The sequence below is a fragment of the Chiloscyllium plagiosum genome, chromosome 26 (assembly GCF_004010195.1).
Source record: "Chiloscyllium plagiosum isolate BGI_BamShark_2017 chromosome 26, ASM401019v2, whole genome shotgun sequence".
NCBI classification, from domain to species: Eukaryota; Metazoa; Chordata; class Chondrichthyes; order Orectolobiformes; family Hemiscylliidae; genus Chiloscyllium; species Chiloscyllium plagiosum.
This window is the reverse complement of record NC_057735.1, coordinates 38,790,088-38,810,419: the sequence shown is the minus strand read 5'-3', so window position 1 is coordinate 38,810,419 and position 20,332 is coordinate 38,790,088. Positions and strand designations below refer to the sequence as shown.

The 20,332-nt window shown below is 41.5% G+C and overlaps 1 protein-coding gene across 11 annotated transcripts in view; it reads left to right on the top strand.

Moving 5' to 3' along the window:
- The first annotated feature begins 9,010 nt into the window (after positions 1-9,010).
- The window catches only part of LOC122563265 (ankyrin repeat and SAM domain-containing protein 1A-like), a 355,050-nt gene continuing 343,728 nt past the window's right edge, over positions 9,011-20,332 (top strand). For all 11 annotated transcript variants that reach the window (XR_006315548.1, XM_043716916.1, XM_043716914.1 and 8 more), the window contains exon 1: positions 9,011-9,255. Coding sequence is in view for 10 of the 11 variants with exons in the window: in XM_043716916.1 (XP_043572851.1) it covers positions 9,116-9,255 (140 nt within the window). In the remaining variant the exon portion in view is untranslated. The remainder of the gene's footprint in view (positions 9,256-20,332) is intronic.

Sequence of the window (20,332 nt, the reverse complement as noted above, 5' to 3'; positions counted from 1 at the left end):
CAGACCTGCAAAAAATATCATTCACAATCGCTTAAAGATCACCCAAACGATTAGCACAAAGTGTAGCACAGCCTAAATGAAGGTATAAGTCATATTTATCTATAAAACAAAAGTAAATTTAACACAGTAAATTTTAAAAATATTGTTATGCAGGGACAGAAGGTCATCATGGTGCATTAGGTCGACTCCCTCATTTCTGTTAAGAGAGCTATATCACATAGTCTCTCCTTATGCTCAAAATGCTTTTTCTTCTAGTGTTATAGCCTTTCTATTGCATTCACCACCCAAACTTTTATCAACAGGATGCTTCTTACTAACGTTCTTATCAATATGCCCCTCCATTTTTTTCAAGACAAAGAATAATCTAGGAGTAGTACATTTCACGGGAAGCTGCTCAATGTATCTCTCTCAGAAAGCTGCTCTGTCAGCAGCTGGCATCAGCACATGCACAGAATGGCACGAAGACCGACGCTGACATCAGACCATGCGCAGAATGGTGCAGAGACTTCAGTGCAGATTATGGCACATATGTAGACCGAAGCGTGCAAAACAATCACTGCTGGAATCGCGCCATTGCGAACAGAGGTAATCATTCTCGAAAATACCGTTCCTGAATTCCTCAGCAACGTTACAAGCAAATCGTGCTGCCGCAATGCACGTTATCTGAGAATTACCTGTACTATGAACAGATCTGCGCACCACATTTTAGGAAGGATATATTGGCCCTGGAAGGAACGCTTTCCTGAAGAAGGGCTCATGCCCGAAACGTCAATTCTCCTGCTCCTTGGATGTTGCCTGACCTGCTGTACTTTTCCAGCAACACATTTTCAGCAAGGAGTACAATATAGGTTTACAAGAATGATACCTGGACTTCAGTGCTCGAGAATTTGGAAGATTAAGGGGTGACCTGATGGAAGTTGTCAAGATATTAGTAGGAAATGACAGGGCAGATAAAGATAAATTATTTCCACTGATTGGAGATTCTAGAACTAGGGGGCATAGTTGTAAAGATTAGGGCCAGACCACTCAGAAGAGATATTAGGAGGCAATTCCACACACAAAGGGTGGTAGTGGTTTGGAAATCTTTTCAACAAATGACAGGTATCTAGAGTTGGGCCATGGATTAGCCATATCTTATTGAAATGCAGAACATGCTTTCAGGGCTAAATTGCCTATCCCTGTTCCTATATTAGTGGGCGGCACGGTGGCACAGTGGTTAGCACTGCTGCCTCACAGTGCTAGAGACCCGGGTTCATTTCCCGCCTCAGACGACTGACTGTGTGGAGTTTGCACATTCTCCCTGTGTCTGCGTGAATTTCCTCCGGGTGCTCCGGTTTCCTCCCACAGTCCAAAGATGTTCAGGTCAGGTGAATTGGCCATGCTAAATTGCCCGTAGTGTTAGGTAAGGGGTAAATGTAGGGGAATGGGTGGGTTGCGCTTCGGCGGGGCGGTGTGGACTTGTTGGGCCGAAGGGCCTGTTTCCACACTGTAATCTATATGTTAACTAGAAAGCCATAATTCACTCTCACTCATTTTGCACTACTGCATGTCTGCCTGCTTTAATCTGCAACTGTTATTTTGCTTTAAAGACCTAACAGTATTTTGAAATGTTGCATTTGTCTTCCTTTGGGATTTTGACAACCATTCTCCACACTTGTTTTAATTTTTCCTTCATTTTTTTGAAGGTAGTGCATTTAAATAAGGTATCTGGTTCATGCTTTTGGTACGATTTAGTACCAGACCATGCCAAACCTGTTCGTACTGTACTCACTTTCTCCGAAAGGAACATTTCCTGCAGGTTGTTTGGCTCAGTTACGGATATCAGTTCAAGATAAGCACTGTGACACAAGCTTTCTCTATGCACTGAGTCACCTCACAGTAAATCAACATTTACTGATTGGGAACATGAACCAGTTGCATTTTTCGCTCTTAAAATTCGTTGATCTTGTCACTCATTAACATAACATTCCGGTTCTCTCACTCTCTTCCTATGTTTTCATATCAAGTTATTCCATGTTGACCTGGTCCTTTGTAGCAATTCTTTAATTACAATTTGGATTAATCACATTCAAATTTTCTGACAAAATTAACTTTTCCTGTGGTTTCCCTCTCTCTTGATTGTTTTAATAGTTTCCAGTTCTCCATGACAGATATAATTCTTTCCACCGTTTCTGTACTTGCTGAATACTCCATGCTCTTGGATTAAATTAATTTCTATCCTCTGTATTGCCATAATTCTGCTAATCCCAGCACATAAAGCTCTACCATCATAGCCACTCCAGTTCTATCAACAATTTTCAATAAGGCTGAAAGTGAAAGCTACCATAGTCCCTGAGGATCCAAAGGAAGACCAAGAAAGAGACAACTGGTGGTGAGCAAACTTGAGTCATCACTTCTCAGGCAATGGTGACCAAATGCTCATAGAATGCCTCTTTATCATAATTCTGCATAGCAAACTGTCCATTTAGCAAACTGAATTTACCAACCCCATTCCAATGTGTCTATAATCTTTTGGAGACATTCTAATGTAGATTTCATATTTTCATGCAACTAATCCCAAGTCATTTAAACATAATGAACTCTGGCAATTAGCCAAATAAGGTCTAATACAGAGAGGCAATGTAAGTAGAAAGTGAGACAGCAGAATATTCACTTGAGAATCCCTTCTCTGCATTTAGGAAACTCTTCTTCGCTCTGCTGAAAGACTTCAGGATTAACATTTTGAGTCACCTGACAACACAAAATCCTGATCGCTCATTTTAGGGATTGATGATGACAAATGTCAGACAGTGCAATGGAGTGTATCCTCAGAATGAGGATGGGATGTTTTCACAAGTTGTAAGTCATAGAGTCAGGTAGTCACTCTTACCAAAACAGTCATGGACAGATGCACCTGTGGCAGATAGATTGATGAGGATGAAGTCAAGTGGATTTTTCTCTGCTGTTTCTCATCCCAAACCACAAGTCCGCTCCAACAGATAAGTCCTTAAGTCAGAAATTGTGTTAACGAGTCACTCTTGGTGATGATCATTGGAGTTCTCACTCAGAGTAATTCTGCAGTTCAAGAAAGTGGCTCAGGAGCACTTTTCAAGGACAATTTGTAGTGTTCTATAAATGCTAGTCTTGTAAGTGATATCCACAGCCCATCAATATACAAAAAGAAATTACTTTATGATGCCACCCATCAGAGAGCTTAGACACACATGAATGCTAAGGATTGAAAGATTTAACATGCATACGTTTATTACTAAGTTTATCATAGCTTACCAGCACCTATTGATAAAGTCTTGTTGCCTGCCACTTTAAATCCATGCTGTTCAGGATTGTCCTCTGAAGAAGCCTGTTCACTTCATCTAATCTGATTTATTGCATCCATTGTTCCTGATGTGGTCTCCTCTACATCAGAGAGACTGAACGCAAACCCGGGAACCGTTTCAAAGAACATGTGTGGTCCATATGCTCCAATCAACCCCATATTCCAGATGCCATTCATTTCAACTACCCCTCCTACTCCCCTAACATGTCCATCCTGGGCCTCATCCACTGTCAACACAAGGCAACGTGTAAACTGGAGGAAGAACACCTCATCTTCTGCCTTGCGAGCTTACATCCATACAAACCTTAACATAGAATTCACCAGCTTCCAAATCTCTGCATCTGCCCCACCTCATCCCACGCCCAGTCCTTCCTTTCTAACGTGTCCCTTAACCTGCCCCCACCTGTCCATCTTCCTTTCCACCTATCTGTTCCACCCACTGACCAATCATAACCTTCCTTCCTTCCGTCCTTCCTTCCTTCCTCCTGTCCTTCCTTCCTTCCTAATGTAAGATTCTGACCTGAAATGTTGACTCCCCTGATGCTGCTTCACCAGTTGTTCTTTATCCACTCTGACCCATGAGCATCTGGATTTCTCACTATCTCTTAAGCTAAAATAAAGCCAATTCTGAAGAAGTTTTCGACTTGAAATGTTAACTCTGCTTTCTCTTCACAGATGCTGCCAGATCAATCCAAAGATGTGCAGGTCAGGTGAATTAGCCATGCTAAATTGCCCATAGTGTTAGGTACATTAGTCAGAGGGGAATGGGTCTGGATGAGTTACTCTTCAGAGGGTTGGTGTGGACTGGTTGGGCCGAAGGGCCTGTTTCCACACTGTGGGGAATCTAATCTAATCTAATCTGCTAAATTTCCTCGGCAATTTGTTTTTTTTTTCATATTAACTTTGTTTCTCTCCATGGATGCTGTGAGACCTGCTCCCCCATTTTCTTTTTTATTTGCTCAACACGCTTCTCAGGTTATTTGCAACTGAGTAGGACTAATTTCAAACTGAATGTCAGCAGTACTGCTCCAGAATTCCATCATCTAGCCATGGAGAGTTTATTCAGTTCCAACCTTAAATTTCCAAGTATGTATGTGAGAATCAAAAACAGAAGAATACTGAGGAAGGGTCACAGGACCCGAAACATTAACTTTGATTTCTCTTCACAGATGCTGCCAGACCTATTGAGATTTTCCAGCAACTTCAGTTTTTGTTCCTGATTTCCAGAATCCACAATTCTTTCAGTTTTTATTATGTATGTTGTCAAGTCTGTGCTAGATCTTATTCTAGGGAATGAAGCTGATGAAATGGTTGAAGTTTCAGTGGGTGAGCATTTTGGGGATAATGAACATTACTACGTAAATTTCAAAGCCATTATGAAAACAGATAAGGATAGTGATTTAAGAAATTAAGCAAAATTGAGGGAAGACAATTTCAATATTATTAGGCAGGACCTGGTAAACATAGACTGGAAGCAGCTACTTGCAGGTAAGACTACGGTGAATAAGTGGGGGTCTCTTAAAAGTAGTATAGAGAGAATTCAGGGCCAGCTTGTTCGAGAGTGAAGGGCAAGGGCAGCAAGTCCAGGAAACAGGATATCAAGGGATACAGAGAGTTTGATAAAGAAAAAGAGGTAAGCATATGTCAGGTATAGAGCATTAAAAATAGAGAAAACCTTCAAAAAATGTAGTGTGTAGGGGATTTCTTAAAAAAGAAATTGAGGGTAAAGAGAGGCCATGAAATATCTACTGTATATGGGAACAAAGAAAACCCCAAGTATATTAAGAGTAAGAGGATTACCAAGGAAAGAATGGGACCTATTGGAAACCAAAGGAGCAATTTGTGCATGGAGCCAGAGGACGTGGATGTAGCCTTAAATGAATACTTCTCATCTCTATTCATTGAGAAGAAAGCATTGTACCCATGGATTTCATTTGGAATGGAGAGATTCTAGAACATGTTAAGATTAGTAAGGTGGAGTTAATTGATATTTTACCAGGCACACAGGTGCATGAATCCCCAGGTCTTGATTAGATGGATGCAAGGGAGAAGGTTGGTGGGGTCCTGGCAGAGATATTTAATACTTCACTGGCCACAGGTGAAGTGCCAGATGATTGGAGGGCAGCTAATGTGGTTCCTTTGTTCAAGAAGGGCAGCAAGGATAGGCCAGATAATGACAAACCAGTTAGTCTGACCTTAGTGGTTGGGAAATTATTGGAACAAATTCTGAATGACAGGATTAATCAATATTTGGAAAGGCAGGGATTGATCAGGGATAGTAAACACAGGTTTGTTAGAGGAAAATTCTGTCTGACTAATTTGATTGAATATTTTTGAAAAGGTGGTTGAATAGATTGATGAAGGTGGTGCAGTTGATATGGTTTACTGGACTTCAATTTGGCCTTTGACAAGGTCCCACATGGAAAGCTGGTCCAAAAGACCCCATGTGATCCAAGGCAAGTTGGCAAATTAATCCAAAATTGGCTTACAAATATGAGGGCACGATTGATGGTGAAGGGTTGTTTTGTAAATCGGAAGCCTGTGCCCAGCAGTGTACCACAGGGATGAGTGTTAGGACCTTGTTGTTTGATATACACATTAACAATTTGGGTGTGAATGTAGAAGATATAATTGGTAAGCTTGTAGAAGATGCAAAAATTGGTGTTATCATTGATAATGAGGAAGATGGTGTCAGGCTACAGACTGATGTTAATCAGTTGGTAAATTGGACAGAACAACATAGGTGTAATGTAATCCTGCTAAGTGTGAGGCAATGCATTTTAGGAGGATAATAAGGGAAGGATATACACAATGAATTGTAGGTCCCTACGGAGTATTGAGGAACGGAGGATCCTTGATTTTGAAGTCCATAGATCTTTGAAGGCATCAGCACAGGTAGACGGCAGGTTGAAGGAGACATACAGGATGTTTGCCTTCATTAACCAAAGTGTAGTAATTAGGAATGAGAAATGTGGAAGTCTTGTTAGAACTTTACACAATATGGTCAGGCCACAGACAGAATATTGTGTACAGCTCTGGTCACCACACTATCGAAGACGATACAGAGGAGATTCTCCAAGATGTAGTCTCTTATGAGGAAAGCCTAGATAGGCTGGGTTGGTTTCCTTGGAGCAGAGGAGGCTGATGGAGAATCTGATTGAGGTATAGGTTATTCTCAGATAATGCGTGTTCCAGCAACTTGATTTGCTTACAACGTTGCTGAGGAATTAAGGAATGGTGTTTTTGAGAATGCTTACTTCTGATCGCAAAAGTGCAATTCCATTGGTGATCGTTTCATGCATTTCATTTTGTGCATGCACCAATGTCTGCACCGGTTTTCATACAGTTTCATGTGCCGATGTTCGTTGCTGACAGAGCAGCTTTCTGTAAGAGGTACTGTCGAAAGCAGCTTTCTGTGAGGAATACATTAAACAGCTTCCTGTGAAAGCTACACTCCTCCTAGATTATCCCTTTTATTGAAAAAGTGAAGGGGCATAGTGACAAGAATGTTAGCACGAAGTGCCCTGTTGATAAAATTGTGGGTGGTGAATGCAAAAGAAAAGCTATAATGCTGGAAGAGAAGCTAGATATTATGAAGTATTTTGAGCATAAGGAGAGAATAGCTTGCTTGATATGAATAAGGGAGTCTACCTTACACAGCATGATGACCCTCTGTCCCTGCATTAACAATATTTTTTTAAATGTACTGCATTAAATTTACTTTTGTTTTGTTGAGGAAGAAGGTGAACATTTCGGAGGTTCCCTTGCCAAAGTCAGCCTCATCAGAACATATGCAATGGAGACGGAGGAACTGGGAGTATGGAATGCAGTCTTTATAGGAAGCAGGTTGCAGGATGGCTATGGGAGTTGGTGGGTTTATAGTGGATTATAGTGGCCAGTCTATCCCCAGAAATGGAAACACAGATGTCGAGGAAGGGAAAGGAGGAATCAGAGATTAACCAGGTGAAAGTGAAGGCAGGGTGGAAATTGTAAGCAAAATTGACAAACCTTTCCAATCACAGGATGTTACTCATGGCCCCCTACACATTAACAGCACAGAGATGGAACAAGTGGAGAGTGCCAAGCTTCTGGGAGTGGTCGTCTACAACAAGCTTTCTTGGACACTTCATGTGGATGCAATGATTACAAAGGCCCAACAACGTCTCTTCTTCCTCAGGCAGCTGAAGAAATTTGGTATGATGGCGAATAGTCTTGCCAACTTTTATAGGTGCACTATCGAGAGCATTCTGTCTGGATGTATCACTACCTGGTATGGCAATTGTACCATTCAAGATCGGAGACAGTTACAGATAGTGGTGAACTCGGCCCGGAAAATCACAAAGGTCAACCTCCCATCTATTGAATCCATCTACCAGGCCCGCAGTCAAGGAAAGACTGCCAGCATTCTCATAGATCCATCCTATCCTGGCAATGTTTTTCTGCAATCTCTACCATCGGGGGGGGGGGAGGGGGGGGGGGACAGTAGCTGAATCACAAACTCTTAACATTCGCCTGTGTTTTTGTTTTTGCTGCTGTTTACCTATTATTTACTTATCTGTGCTACTTAACTCTGTGATCTGCCTGTATTGCTTGCAAGACAAAGCTTTTCACTGTGCCTCAGTACACGTGACAATAAATTCAATTCAATTCATTCAGGCTATGCTACGCTTTGTGTTTGACTTTTGGGTGATATTTGATCATGAGTGAATGTTTTGCTAGTCTGCCCCAACCCCACTTTTCCTATAGGCCCCATAATATATATTAAGCAAATTTCTATTAAATGAGGTTTAGCTGGGGTGCAACTAAGGCATTATAGGAGAACTACCTGTACACAAAATTATGAGAGGCATAAACAGAGTATATTGTGAGAATCTCTTCCCCTTCAACCAGAGCGCATTACTTTGAGTAAATGGTTTAGGGAAGGAGGATTTTTTTCCACCTCGAAGCTGGAAGATAGATGAAGAAGTGCTGCCTGAGAGGATGGTGGAAGCAGGTCCTCTTGCAACATTTAACATGCATCTGGATAAATATTTAAAATGCTACGGCATAGTAAACTATGGAGGAGTGCAGGTAAATGCGATTAGAGTAGCTTGTTTTTTGTTGGTTAGCACATGCACAGTGAGCTCAAGGGGCTATTTCTACGCTCTATGACATCTTTACACCAAATTAACATCTGCTGCTCTGGCCGCCAGCTGGAGAGTAGTTTGTTGATTAAGAATATTAAGTGTAGCCATTTGTGCATGACGGTAAAAAGCTCCTGACTATAATTCGTTAGTTGTTGACCACCAAAAGGGTCATGAGCCGCATTATATTAATTATATTCAAAAATATGTAATCTGTGACCTCAAACATTGTTTTCAATGTTGGTAGGCTTGGTAAGGATGAAGGAAGCTTTGCCAGTTTCTGTGATGAGTAAATAATGAGGTTGGGTACGGGAAGTCCTCGCTCTAGCGAACACCTCCCCAGCGCTCACCTTGGTACCTGGTGACTTCATGAGAACAGAATGCCCTCTCGCCGGAGGGAGGTTGCCTTTGGCTAGCGAGTGCGCATGTGCCCGACTCCGTCTACTGTAATCGACGAGGGTTCCGGACAGTGCGCCTGCGCTTTCATCTGGAGGGCGAGCCGGGGAAGGGCCGACCAGTGCGCATGCGCCTTACATTTTTCTGGGGTGGGAGTGGGCAGTAAAGGGGAGAGGCAAGTAGTGCGCCTGCGCTGCATGCTCGCGGCGGGGAGAGCGGACCGATTTGGTTCCTTTGGTGAATCTGAGGCGACCCCGCGGAGGGAGGGTGGCTACGAGCCATGGGTAAGGAGCAGGAGCTGCTCGAAGCGGCGAGGACTGGCAATGTGGCCGTGGTGGAGAAGCTGCTGAGCGGCAGGCATCGGCTGTCGGCAGGCAGCGGCGGAACGGTGTCTCTGCCCCAGCTTTCCAACCTTCTCAGGTGGGTCAGGCAGCAACTTGGGAATCGAGTAAGGATGAGGAGGGGGTACTTGGGCCCGGGGCTGGGATATCTGGGACAGGGTCGGCTGTGTGTTGGTGCTTCAGTGTCTTAGACACACGTCCTATGTTTAGTGACTGTGCGGCCAGTGTTGTGGCTGTTAGCACTTTAATTTTAGACACTTCTCAGTGGACCCAACGGCAGAGGGGAAAGGCTTTCAGCTTAATTACCGAGCTGCTGTTGCAGAAGTGACTTATTTTTGAAGCCGTTTTATGTTTGAGGTTGATTCCTTGCGTTCTGAGTGTTGTGCAATCTACCGTGAGTAATAAATGTTGAAGGTCTTGTTAAGGGACTGAGGAAATGGTTTAAATCGTTGTGTTGCGTTTTGGTTGAAGAGTTTAACGTGCGTACATGTTATATATGTTACAGTGACCTAATAGGATGTTTACTTTTTAATGATATCAAGATGCTTTCTTTATAGAGAACACTAGCAAGAATCGTTGGTTTTTAATTATGTAGTTCGCGACTTTTTGTTTACAGTAGTTTTGTGTATAAACCAAAAACTGAGAACTGCGGGTGCTGTAAATCAGAAACAAAAAAAGGTTGCTGGAAAAACATCAGTGGGCCTGGCAGCATCTGTGAAGACAAATCAAATTTGACGTTTCGGGTCCGGTGACCCTTGCTCAGAACTGTTAGGAAAATTTCAGATAACCTGTATTTGCAAAAGATGGGGTGGATGAGGGGGTAAGGAGTAAACGATAAGTAAAGGTCGAGCCGATAGAGAGAGAAACAGTTAACTTTGATAGTTTGCACAAACTTGAGTGTGACGATTCAGATACATGAGACCATAAAGCATAAGAGCAAAAGTAGGCCATTAGGCCCATCTGCTGTGCAATTCATGACTGATTTGATAATCTTCAACTACTTTCCTGTTTTTTTCCCCCCAAATTCTTGATGGGGGGGAGAAAAGTTCTGTCTCACTCTTGGATGTTCTTAATGACCCAATGACTTGTGCTCTGAAGTAAAAGATTCTATGTTCTGAGAAGAAAGAATTCCTTTGCATCTGTTCTAACTGGGTGACCCTCAAACAACCCCTAATGTGAGTTACTGATTAATGTACAGTTCTGCACATTGCCAGTTTGGGTGATTCCTCTAAATCAGCTACCTTATGTCAACAGTAATTTTTGTTAGAACAGAAATATATTTGAATTAATAAATGTGGTTATTTTCATTCTTTTAAACTTGATGCTAAGCGTTCAAGCAAACATAAGAATCATATTAATTATTAGCATCTTAGAGTCATAGAGATGTACCATATGGAAACAGACCCTTCGATCCAGCTCATCCATGCTGACCAGATATCCTAACCTAATCTAGTCCCATTTGCTAACTCTTGGCCCATATCCCTCTTAACCCTTCCTATTCATATACCAATCCAGATGCTTTTTTAAAAGAAGTTGTAATTGTATCAGCTGCCTCCACTTCCTCTGGCAGCTCATTCTGTACACTCTCAACCTTCTGTGGAAAAAAGTTGCCCCTTAGATTCCTTTTAAATCTCTCTCTTTCTCCCCCCCCCCCCCCCCTTATCCTAAACCTATGCCCTCTAAGGTCTGGACTCCCCACCCCAGGGGAAATACCTTGTCTATTTTTCCTGTATGTACCCCTCTCCGGAGAGAATAAAGTCTTTCAGGCTGATCCTTAATTCAGAACTTCTGAGAAAAGCCCAGTCTGAAATGCAGCTTTTTTCCATTTATGCTATGTTGCTCCCAATGATTTGACTTCATTATTAATGTTAAAGAGTTATAATGTGATTGTCAACTCGTGTTTGCCAAAAGATTTCTCATTTGACAGCATGTTGAGAGAGAGACTTCATTATTTCCTTGTCCTTGTCATCCTCGATCCTAGAGACCATTGTTGGTCCTATAACTCACTTTTCTGCCTCTTGTAATCTGCAATTTTACTTATGACTCATTTGAGCTCTCATCGTTGAAGTGAAAGGACAACATCATAATACCTATTGTTCATTGGTATCACTTATTCCTCTTTTTCTTGAGAAATCAGGCTGAATGGAGCCTAGAGCTTTGACAATGTGGATGCTAGGTTAATATAATAAGTAGTGTGTTTTGAGAAGATTTATAGCTCAGATTGAGGTTTTGGATATTCATAGAAAGCAGGAATTTTCAGCAGTACTTTACCTGAGGCCCACTGAAGATGTTACCTAGTACGGTAATGAAATGTCTGGAAATGAACCTTGCAGCTCAGTGAGCAAACCTGCATCCATAATAAGTAGTTATGATGGTTTGTTTGCTTCAATGGAAACTGTTCAGCAATTTGGTGTAAAGTTCTTGGCAAGAGGTGTGAAAAGATAGTTTGGTACCCCTCTAAGGTTACATCAAGTAAATCTTTTGAGTAATGTTGTTTGTTTTTGTGGCCTGATACTGTATTTGATTTGTCTAGATAGCTAATAGTACTGTTCATCAGTCTTTGTTTTCTATTTATGCAAAACACTCTCACTTAATTTAGGATAATGCAATTACAACATGAGTCTTACTTTGCATCAAAGTGTCAATGTTAAAACAATTCTGTATTCTCCAATTATGGGCATTTAACAACCATTTTTCGTTACCAGTCAGTGGATGTCTTGAGTTTGTTTTTCCTTGCACAGCAAATGATACAGGATCCAATGAATTAGACAGTATCTTGTATACCTTTATTTATTTTGCTGGCATCTGTATAATAATGACTTCCGAAAGGTATGTTGAGACTGCTTAAAGTGTGGCAATTGAACGTGCATCACTCTTAATTGGGGATGCTGGAGTCTAGAATTTAAGCCTGGATATCTTAGAAGGGTTATGTGATTGGAGATAGGATGTGAAGCTACAGAAGGATTTGGAAACATGATGAAAATTTCAAAATGAAGGTGTTGTTTTGCTGGGAGTCTTCGTAATTCAGCAAGCATGGAAGGTGATGTGAGCAGAATTAGTCAAAGTAATGGCAGTGGGGTTTTGGATGACCTCAAAATTTAGGAACAGCAGAATGTGGTAGACTATCCAGAGATATTTTGGAATAGTCAACTAGATTTAAGCAAGGAACATTGTGCCATTCTGGTCTCCCTCCTATCAGAAGGATGTTTTGAAACTTGAAAGGGTTCAGAAAAGATTTAAGGATGATGGAGGGTTTGAGCTATAGATAGAGGCTGAATAGGCTTTGGCTGTTTTCCATGCAGTGTCAGAGGCTGAGGAGTGACTATAGAGGTTTCTGAAGTCATGAGAGGCATGGATAGGAGAAGTAGACAGTCTTTTCCCTGGTTTGGGGGCTAGAGGGCATAGATTTAGGGTAAGAGGGGAAAGATATAAAAGGAACTGAGAGGCAACCTTTTCATGCAGAGGGTGGTGCATGTACAGAATGGTAAGGTCCTAGGGAGTGTTGTTGAACAAAGACCTTGGAGTGCAGGTTCATAGCTCCTTGAAAGTGGAGTCGCAGGTAGATAGGATAGTGAAGGAGGAGTTTGGTATGCTGTCCTTTATTGGTCAGAGTATTGAGTACAGGAGTTGGGAGGTCATGTTGCGGCTGTACAAGACATTGGTTAGACCACTGTTAGAATATTGCGTGCAATTCTGGTCTCCTTCCTATCGGAAAGATGTTGTGAAACTTGAAAGGGTTCAGAAAATATTTACAAGGATGTTGCCAGGGTTGGAGGATCTGAGCGACAGGGAGAGGCTGAACAGGCTGGGGCTGCTTTCCCTGGAGCGTCGGAGGCTGATGGGTGACTTTCGAGGTTTCTGAAATCATGAGGCTTAGGATAAGTAGACAAAGTCTTTTCCTTGGTTTGGGGGAGCCCACCTCGCATTTATCTGAATTAAACACCATCTGCCAATGGTCCATCTGGTCAAGATCCTGTTGTAATCGGAGGTAACCCTCTTCGCTTGCCACTACACCTCCAATTTTGGTGTCATCTGCAAACTTACTGACTGTACCTCTTATGCTTGCATCCAAATCGTTTATGTAAATGACAAAAACTAGAGGACTCGGCACCAATCCTTGTGGCACTCCACTGGTCACAGGCCTGCAGTCTGAAAAACAACTCTCCTCCACCACCGCCCTCTGTCTTCTACCTTTGGGCCAGTTCTGTATCCAAATGGCTGGTTCTCCCTGTATTCTGTGAGATCTAACCTGAAGACAGGAAGTTGCGATATTATCACAGTAGAAATGGACACGTTTTATTAATTCACAGGCTCTGCATATTGTAGGTTAGGCCAGCATTTGTTGCCCACTCCTAGTTAACTTTGGAAAATTAGTGAGCCGCTCTTTCTTCACTGTTATCCACTTTGTGTGTACACACCAATGCTATTACAAAAGGAATTGCAGGGTTTTGACCCAGCAACAATGAATGAATAACCACGTAGCTGAAGGTCATGATGCTCACGTAGGAAACCTTGCCATTTGGTGGTGCTGCCATGTTTCTACTGCCTTTGTGGTTCTCTATTATATATTGCAAGTTTGGAAGGTACTGTCGAGGAGCCTTGGGTGGTTGCAGTGCACGGAGTAGATGGTGCACACTGCCACTGTGTCATAGTGGAGCGAGTTTTGTCCTGGATGGTGTGCATGCAGTTACAGATTACTTGCCTATGTTTTGACTTAATGCTGAGAGATTTTATGGGCTCCAGAGTCAATGCTGACGCCTTGTAGGGCAGCTTTCTCTCCACTTTATGACTGTGCTATCACCTCTCGTGAGTTTGTCATGTAACTGTGATAGGAATAACCAGAGATGATGGTGCTTGGGATGTTGTTAGTAAAGTATAATTCCATGAGAAATACTGTCCATATTAGACTGTTAGTTGACTGACCTGTGGGCAAATCCACAAATCTAATAAGGACTTTGCAGGATCTCTAATAATTTCTGATGTCTTGATCACATTTCTGTTGTTCCATCTGATTTATATTCCTTTAATCGTGGTAATTAGCCAGAACCGAAGGGCTTGCAAAGTCATTTCAATAGGCATTTGTGAGATATCCACATTGCTGTGTATCTCAAGTTATGTGTAAGCCAGACCTGCTGAGGAAGACATATTTTTCTTTCCCTAAAGGATATTGTGAAACTTACAGGTACTAGCGAGTCAAGTGTTTACAGGCTCTGTTTAGCTTTTCCTGATTTTATTGGAGGAAGTCTTTGCTTATCCAGTACTCTATATGTTGTGCAAACAGTTAAAATAGCAAGGAAAAGTGGTACGGAGATAGACAAGGCTATCTAGTGTTAGCTTTTGAATGATTGGATATTTAAAAAAAAAAGGCAAGTGGAGAAACACTGACATGGTGGTTCGAGTACAGGAGAAGCAATTGTAATTGAGGACCTGGATATTAGATTCTGCAGATACTTGTGGAAGAGTCAATCTCGTAAAAATTCTTGATTTCTAGATTGAAACTCGATACAAAAAGAATCAACTGTCTGTGTTCAAAGCCTGAACATTCAGAACTCAAGTATTACCTTGGATATGTTTGTAATTTGATTGCATTGTTAATGTACAAAATTTTATTTTTTTTACCAGTAAACAAATACTTGTGTTTACTGTTTCTCTTATTCAAATTAATGATCTTTTTTTTGTGCTATTGGTCTCTGGTCTTTTTTTGAATTTCACTTTTCTCGAATCAAATTTGTGCTCACCCCTCAAACATTAACCATGTGAAAAAACAAAACATTGCAGATGCTGGAAATCAGAAGCAAAGACAAATGGGTAGAAAAACTCAGCAAGTCTGGCACCATCTGTGGAGAGAAAGCGGAGTTGATGTTTCGGATCCAGAAGATGATCACTGGACTCAAACATTACCTCTGCTTTCTTTCCACAGATGTTGCCAGACCTTCTGACTTTAACCATGGTAAAGTCAATCCTATGGCTTTTGCCATGAAAACCTAATTTTTTGACTTCTACATTCTTACACACAGTAAGAGTGAAACCAGGCAAGAGGAATCCACCACAGTTGAATGACAGCGGGAAAAAGACATGCTGTGTTCAACTGCCCTAAAGGCTACAGACCGATCAAGAGGATTTCCCTTTGTGACAATCAGAGGATGTCATTTGTGATTGTGATGAGCGCCATCTGGTACTATATCAAAAGTGAAAACTTGATTAGAATTATGTTTGAAAACCTACAGTGACGACGGGTACAAATTTTGTGAACACATTCAAGCACTTTGGAGTGGAAAGGGTGATGGGGAGATATTTGTTTTATTTATTATCATTTGTATGAAAATACAGTGAAAAGCTTTGTTTATTAGCAGGAGAGTCAGATCATAGTAAGCAAGAATGTACAGAATAAAAGATTTAGACAGGCTTTCAGGTAACATTCCACAGTGTGCAAGAGAGAGATCAATGTTAGCAAGATCAGCATCATTTGAAGTTAGAGTCCATTCATCAGTCTCATGACAGCTGGAAAGAAGCTATCGCTGAACCTGCTGGTGCATGTGGTTCAGATTTCTGTATCTTCTACCTGATGGAAGTAGTTGTAGGAGTTCATGACTGGGATACCAAGGGTCTTTGGCAGCCTTTCTGCGGCAGTGGCCCATGTAAATGGAGCCCCTGGATGGAAGATTGGTTCCCATGATGGTCAGGGCTGGGAAAAGATGATTGAATACACAATTATTTTTTTAAGAGCTGGGTGATGGCACACTTAATGGAGAGAGGGACAACTTGAAGAGAGAAAACCATTAACAATGTTGATTATATGTAAAGATCACCAGATTGGTAATTAGCATACTTTTTTTGCTTTTGTGAAATAAACATTGAAGAAATGTTTGTTTCCTTAACAGAAGGAGTGCATCTAAAATTAGTCAGGCTATTGAGAAAACAAACAAAGAAGAGATGGCAAAATGGACAGCCTGTCAGAATTGTTGTGTCAGTTGGTGAACAGATTGCTGCTTTTTATGGGAAATATTGCTGCCTTCTGTCAGCATAGCTCTGTTATTGGGCTGGTGTTTGAAATAGGAAATAAAGATAAAGGAGTGTGAGGAATTTATAGCTTTATCTTGGAAACAGTTGCTTACCAGAGGAAGGGTTAGGTTCCAGAAGAGGTGTCAGGGACGTCTTTAATGTGTCAGAGGTTGAGAAGGCGATCTCATAGACAGTGATCTTGTCCAGTGTCAATATATTTCCTGTCTGTGATGACAAGGAGATGAATTGCAGGGACGACAGTCACCATGCAGCTCAAGATACTGTAGCTCAGAAGGCTGTCTGGAGTTACAGGTTTAAGAACTGAAGAGAAATGTTGTAGTCCTAAGGAGTCTTTAGTTAGTGTGTTGTCCGAATCAACAAACAGGAGTCCTAAATGATGTGCTGCTGATCTTGAGGCAGCTGAGGAAGAAATCTGGCTGTAGATGATGTCTGAATGCCCTAAGTAAGAATAGGGAAGAAATCATCTTGGGTGAGTTTCAGGAGTTAGGAATTAAATTAAAAGGCTGGAAGTACAGACTGATCCCTGGATTGTCATTCGAGTAATAAATAAGGGACGCAGATGAATTAACATGGTTAAAGACTCTTGTGGATAAGAGGACTTCCTTTTTGTAGGAAGGTGGCTGTACAACTGGGATAGGAATAAGTTTTGATATGATGGGCTTTGCTTCAACTAGATTGTCTTCAGTGTCCAAGTGAATAGGGGGAACAAGGCAGTGGTGAAGGTTTTAATTACCTTTTTTTTTAACTGGTTAGGTGAAATAACAGCACTGGTGCATAATGTCCTTCGAAGACCAATAGCTGCCCTTGGCCTGGCTGACATGTGACTTTAGGCCCATGTAGTGTGGTTAACTCTCAACTACCCTCTTGAAATAGCTTAGCAAATCAAATAAAGTTAATTACAAAAGGAGTCAAACAAGATTGACCACATGACATGATGTTGACCTAGGCACCCTGCAGACCTTGCAAAATCTACTTGCTGACCTCTGGGAGCTAGTGCCAAATGTGGGAGTGCTGCCTCAAGTCAAACCGTCTAATGTAGACACATTTGCTGAATCATACCTTACACACTATGACCTAGATGACACCAACACCACACCGGAGTATTCCCTGTCTCACTGGCCGGGAACCCTTAGCAGAGATTGTGGCATAGTGGTATCTAGTTGGAAATAGCTCTGTGGGTCCTTGACATTGACTGTGGGCCCAAAGAAGTCTCGTGACATCAGGTTTAAAATAGCCAAGAAAACCTGATTTACTGCCTCCTGCCTGCCTTCAACTGGTACTTCAGTATCTTTTTTTTTATATACTGAAATAGCACGCTGAAAAAGCACTGACAAGGGCAAAAAAGCGACTGTAGGTAGGGATGTTTATGTCCATCACTAAGAGTAATAGTGAGCCAGCAGCACCATTAATGTCCAAGCCGATTTAAATCTGAAAGGACAGAGTTGCTAAACTAGGTCTGTGCCATATGGTGAGGGAACCAATGGGGTACAGGGAGAGTATACTTAACCTCATCCTCACCGATTCACTTGCTGCAGATGCGTTTCACCGTGATAGTACTGCTAAGAATGACCACGAAACAGTCTTTGAGAAATTCTTGTGAAATCCAACTTTCATGTTGAGGATATCATTGATAGTGTTGCGCAACACAAATCATTGTGCTAAATGGGATAGACTGAACAGTTCTAGCAACTAAAGACTGGGCATCCATGAGGTGCTGTGGGCCATCAATAGCAGAATGTTCTTGAACATAATTTGCAAGCTGCAGTATCTCCCACTGTCCCACTGCCACCAAGCTCTGGTCTCAACTCTGGTACAAATGAAGAGTGCAGCAGAATGTGCCAGGTGCAGCAGCACCACTAAAAGTGAAGTTTAAACCTGATCAAGCTACAGAGCAGGGCTACTTGTTGGTTATGCTGTGTGATTTGTAAGTGATTATACAACCGGATTAAATCAAAGCTCTGCAGCCTTGCAGCATCCAACTGTGAATAGTGGTGGGAAATAAGATACACTTGCTGGAGGAGCATACTCCACTTCCCAAGTGATGGGGAAACCTAGCTTATCAGTACAAAAGATAAGGCTGGAGCATTTGAAATGAACTTCATTCAGAAGTACCAAGTGGATTATCCATCTTGGCCTGTTCAAGAGTACCCAGCATCACAGATGTCAGTCGTCAGCCAATTTGATTCACTTCACACAATATCAAAAAATGGCTGGAGACATCAAATACTGCAAAGGGTCTGGGCACTGACAACATTCCAGCAACAATATCAAGATATATGTTACAGACCTTGCAGTGCTCCCAGTCTAGCTATTCTAATACAGGTACAACAGACACCTACCCAACAATGTAGAAATTTGCCCAGGTATGTTGTATATAGCAGGATAAACCCAATCTGGCTAATTATTGCATAAACAGTGTAAACTTGACCATAAGCAAAGTGGTGACCACCTTCACATGATGCACCATTATGATATTTTCCTAGTGGATCAATTGCAACTTAAGCCAAGCAGGCTGAGAAAATTGCCAATTTATGATTGGCCTCTGCCTAGTCAGGGAAAGTTTTGCCACAATTACTGCTCCTCTTGGCTTTCTTAGTGACCTCTATTTGAAACTGATTTTGAAAGCTGTCTTGCTTGAGTAATGATTCAAATTGCTTTGCTGTGGAATAAAAATCAGACAGTCTTTAAAAGCAATCATTTCTCAATGAGGATACATGATTAAAGTGGTGATAAAGAACAGTGATAATTTAGTAATGAATGTGAAAGCACCAAGGGTTTCACCAAACTCTTTAGACAGCACCTTCCAGATCAAAAACCACAAACATCTAGAAAGATGAAGGCAGGTATACATGGAAACCCAACCTGAGGTTCCTTTCCTAACCAGTCACCATCTTGACTTGGTATTATTCTCACTGTTCTTTTCATTGCTGGGTAAACATCCTGTAACTCTCCTCTAACAGCATTGTAAGTATACCTAGAGCAAATGGACTGCAGCAATTCAAGAAAGCAGCTTGCCACTATGTTACCAAGGGCGATTAAGGATGGGTAATAAATTCTGGCCCAGCTAACAAAACTTCTACCCACAAATTTTAAAGAGATTACTTGCACTTTTTACCACTATATGTGGTAGTGTGTGGTAATACTCCCAGACACTATAATGTCCCAAGGTGTTTCACAAGAGCATTAGCTGACAAAAATGACACTTGTTGCGAAAGAGCATTTGAGGTGGTTGACCAAAAGCCTGGTGAAAGCTGATTTTGAACAGACATGAGAGGAAAGTGGAGAGGTTTTTGGGAAGAAATTCCAGCTGTTGAGTCCTAGGCACTGAAGACTTAAGCTGGAGAGGGTTCAGAAGAGGCTTTCCAGGATGTTGCTGGAACTGGAAGGTTTTGAGTTATTAGGAAAGGGTAGATAGTTGGGACTCTCTCACTGGAGTGTAGGAGGTTGTGACCTTAGAGGTTTAGTAAGTAATTAAGGTGAATGGCAGGTGTCTTTCCCCAGGGTAGGGGATTTTAAGACTAGTGGGCATATTTTAAAGATAAGAGGAGAAAGATTTTATGGAAAAATTTTAAGTGGTTCATGTGTGAAATGAATTTCCAGAGGAAATGTTGGAAATGGGTATGGTTACAACATGTCAAAGACATTTGGATAAGTACATGAATAAGAAATGTTTGGAGGGATGTGGGCCACGTGCAGGTAGTGGGACTAAATTTGTTTGCGATTATGGTCAGCATGGACTGGTTGGACGAAGGATCTGTTTTTGTGCTGAGACTCCAAGAAGCCTTGTTGGCAAGTGTCATGAAAGGCAATTACAAATTTGGAGGTTGAATTAAAGAAACTTTTTGTCATTTTTATCAACTTAAAATCCTGAGATTTGGCAAAGAGACTACCAAGTTACTTTTGAAAAGAAGTATGCGAATTTTTAAATTTGACTTTGTTGGACTGGGAGTCCAAGTAGGTCAGAAGTAACAGATGATTTGGCATTTTGATGCAAGTTAGGGAATAGGCAGTCGTGTTTCAGCCATTAGTGTTCTTGTTCACCTGACTTTGTTGTTTTTAAATTCTCCCATTTGCCATTTTCGACTATCTTGATGGGCTGGTTTGGTAGAATTTGAGATCAACAAACTACCTGA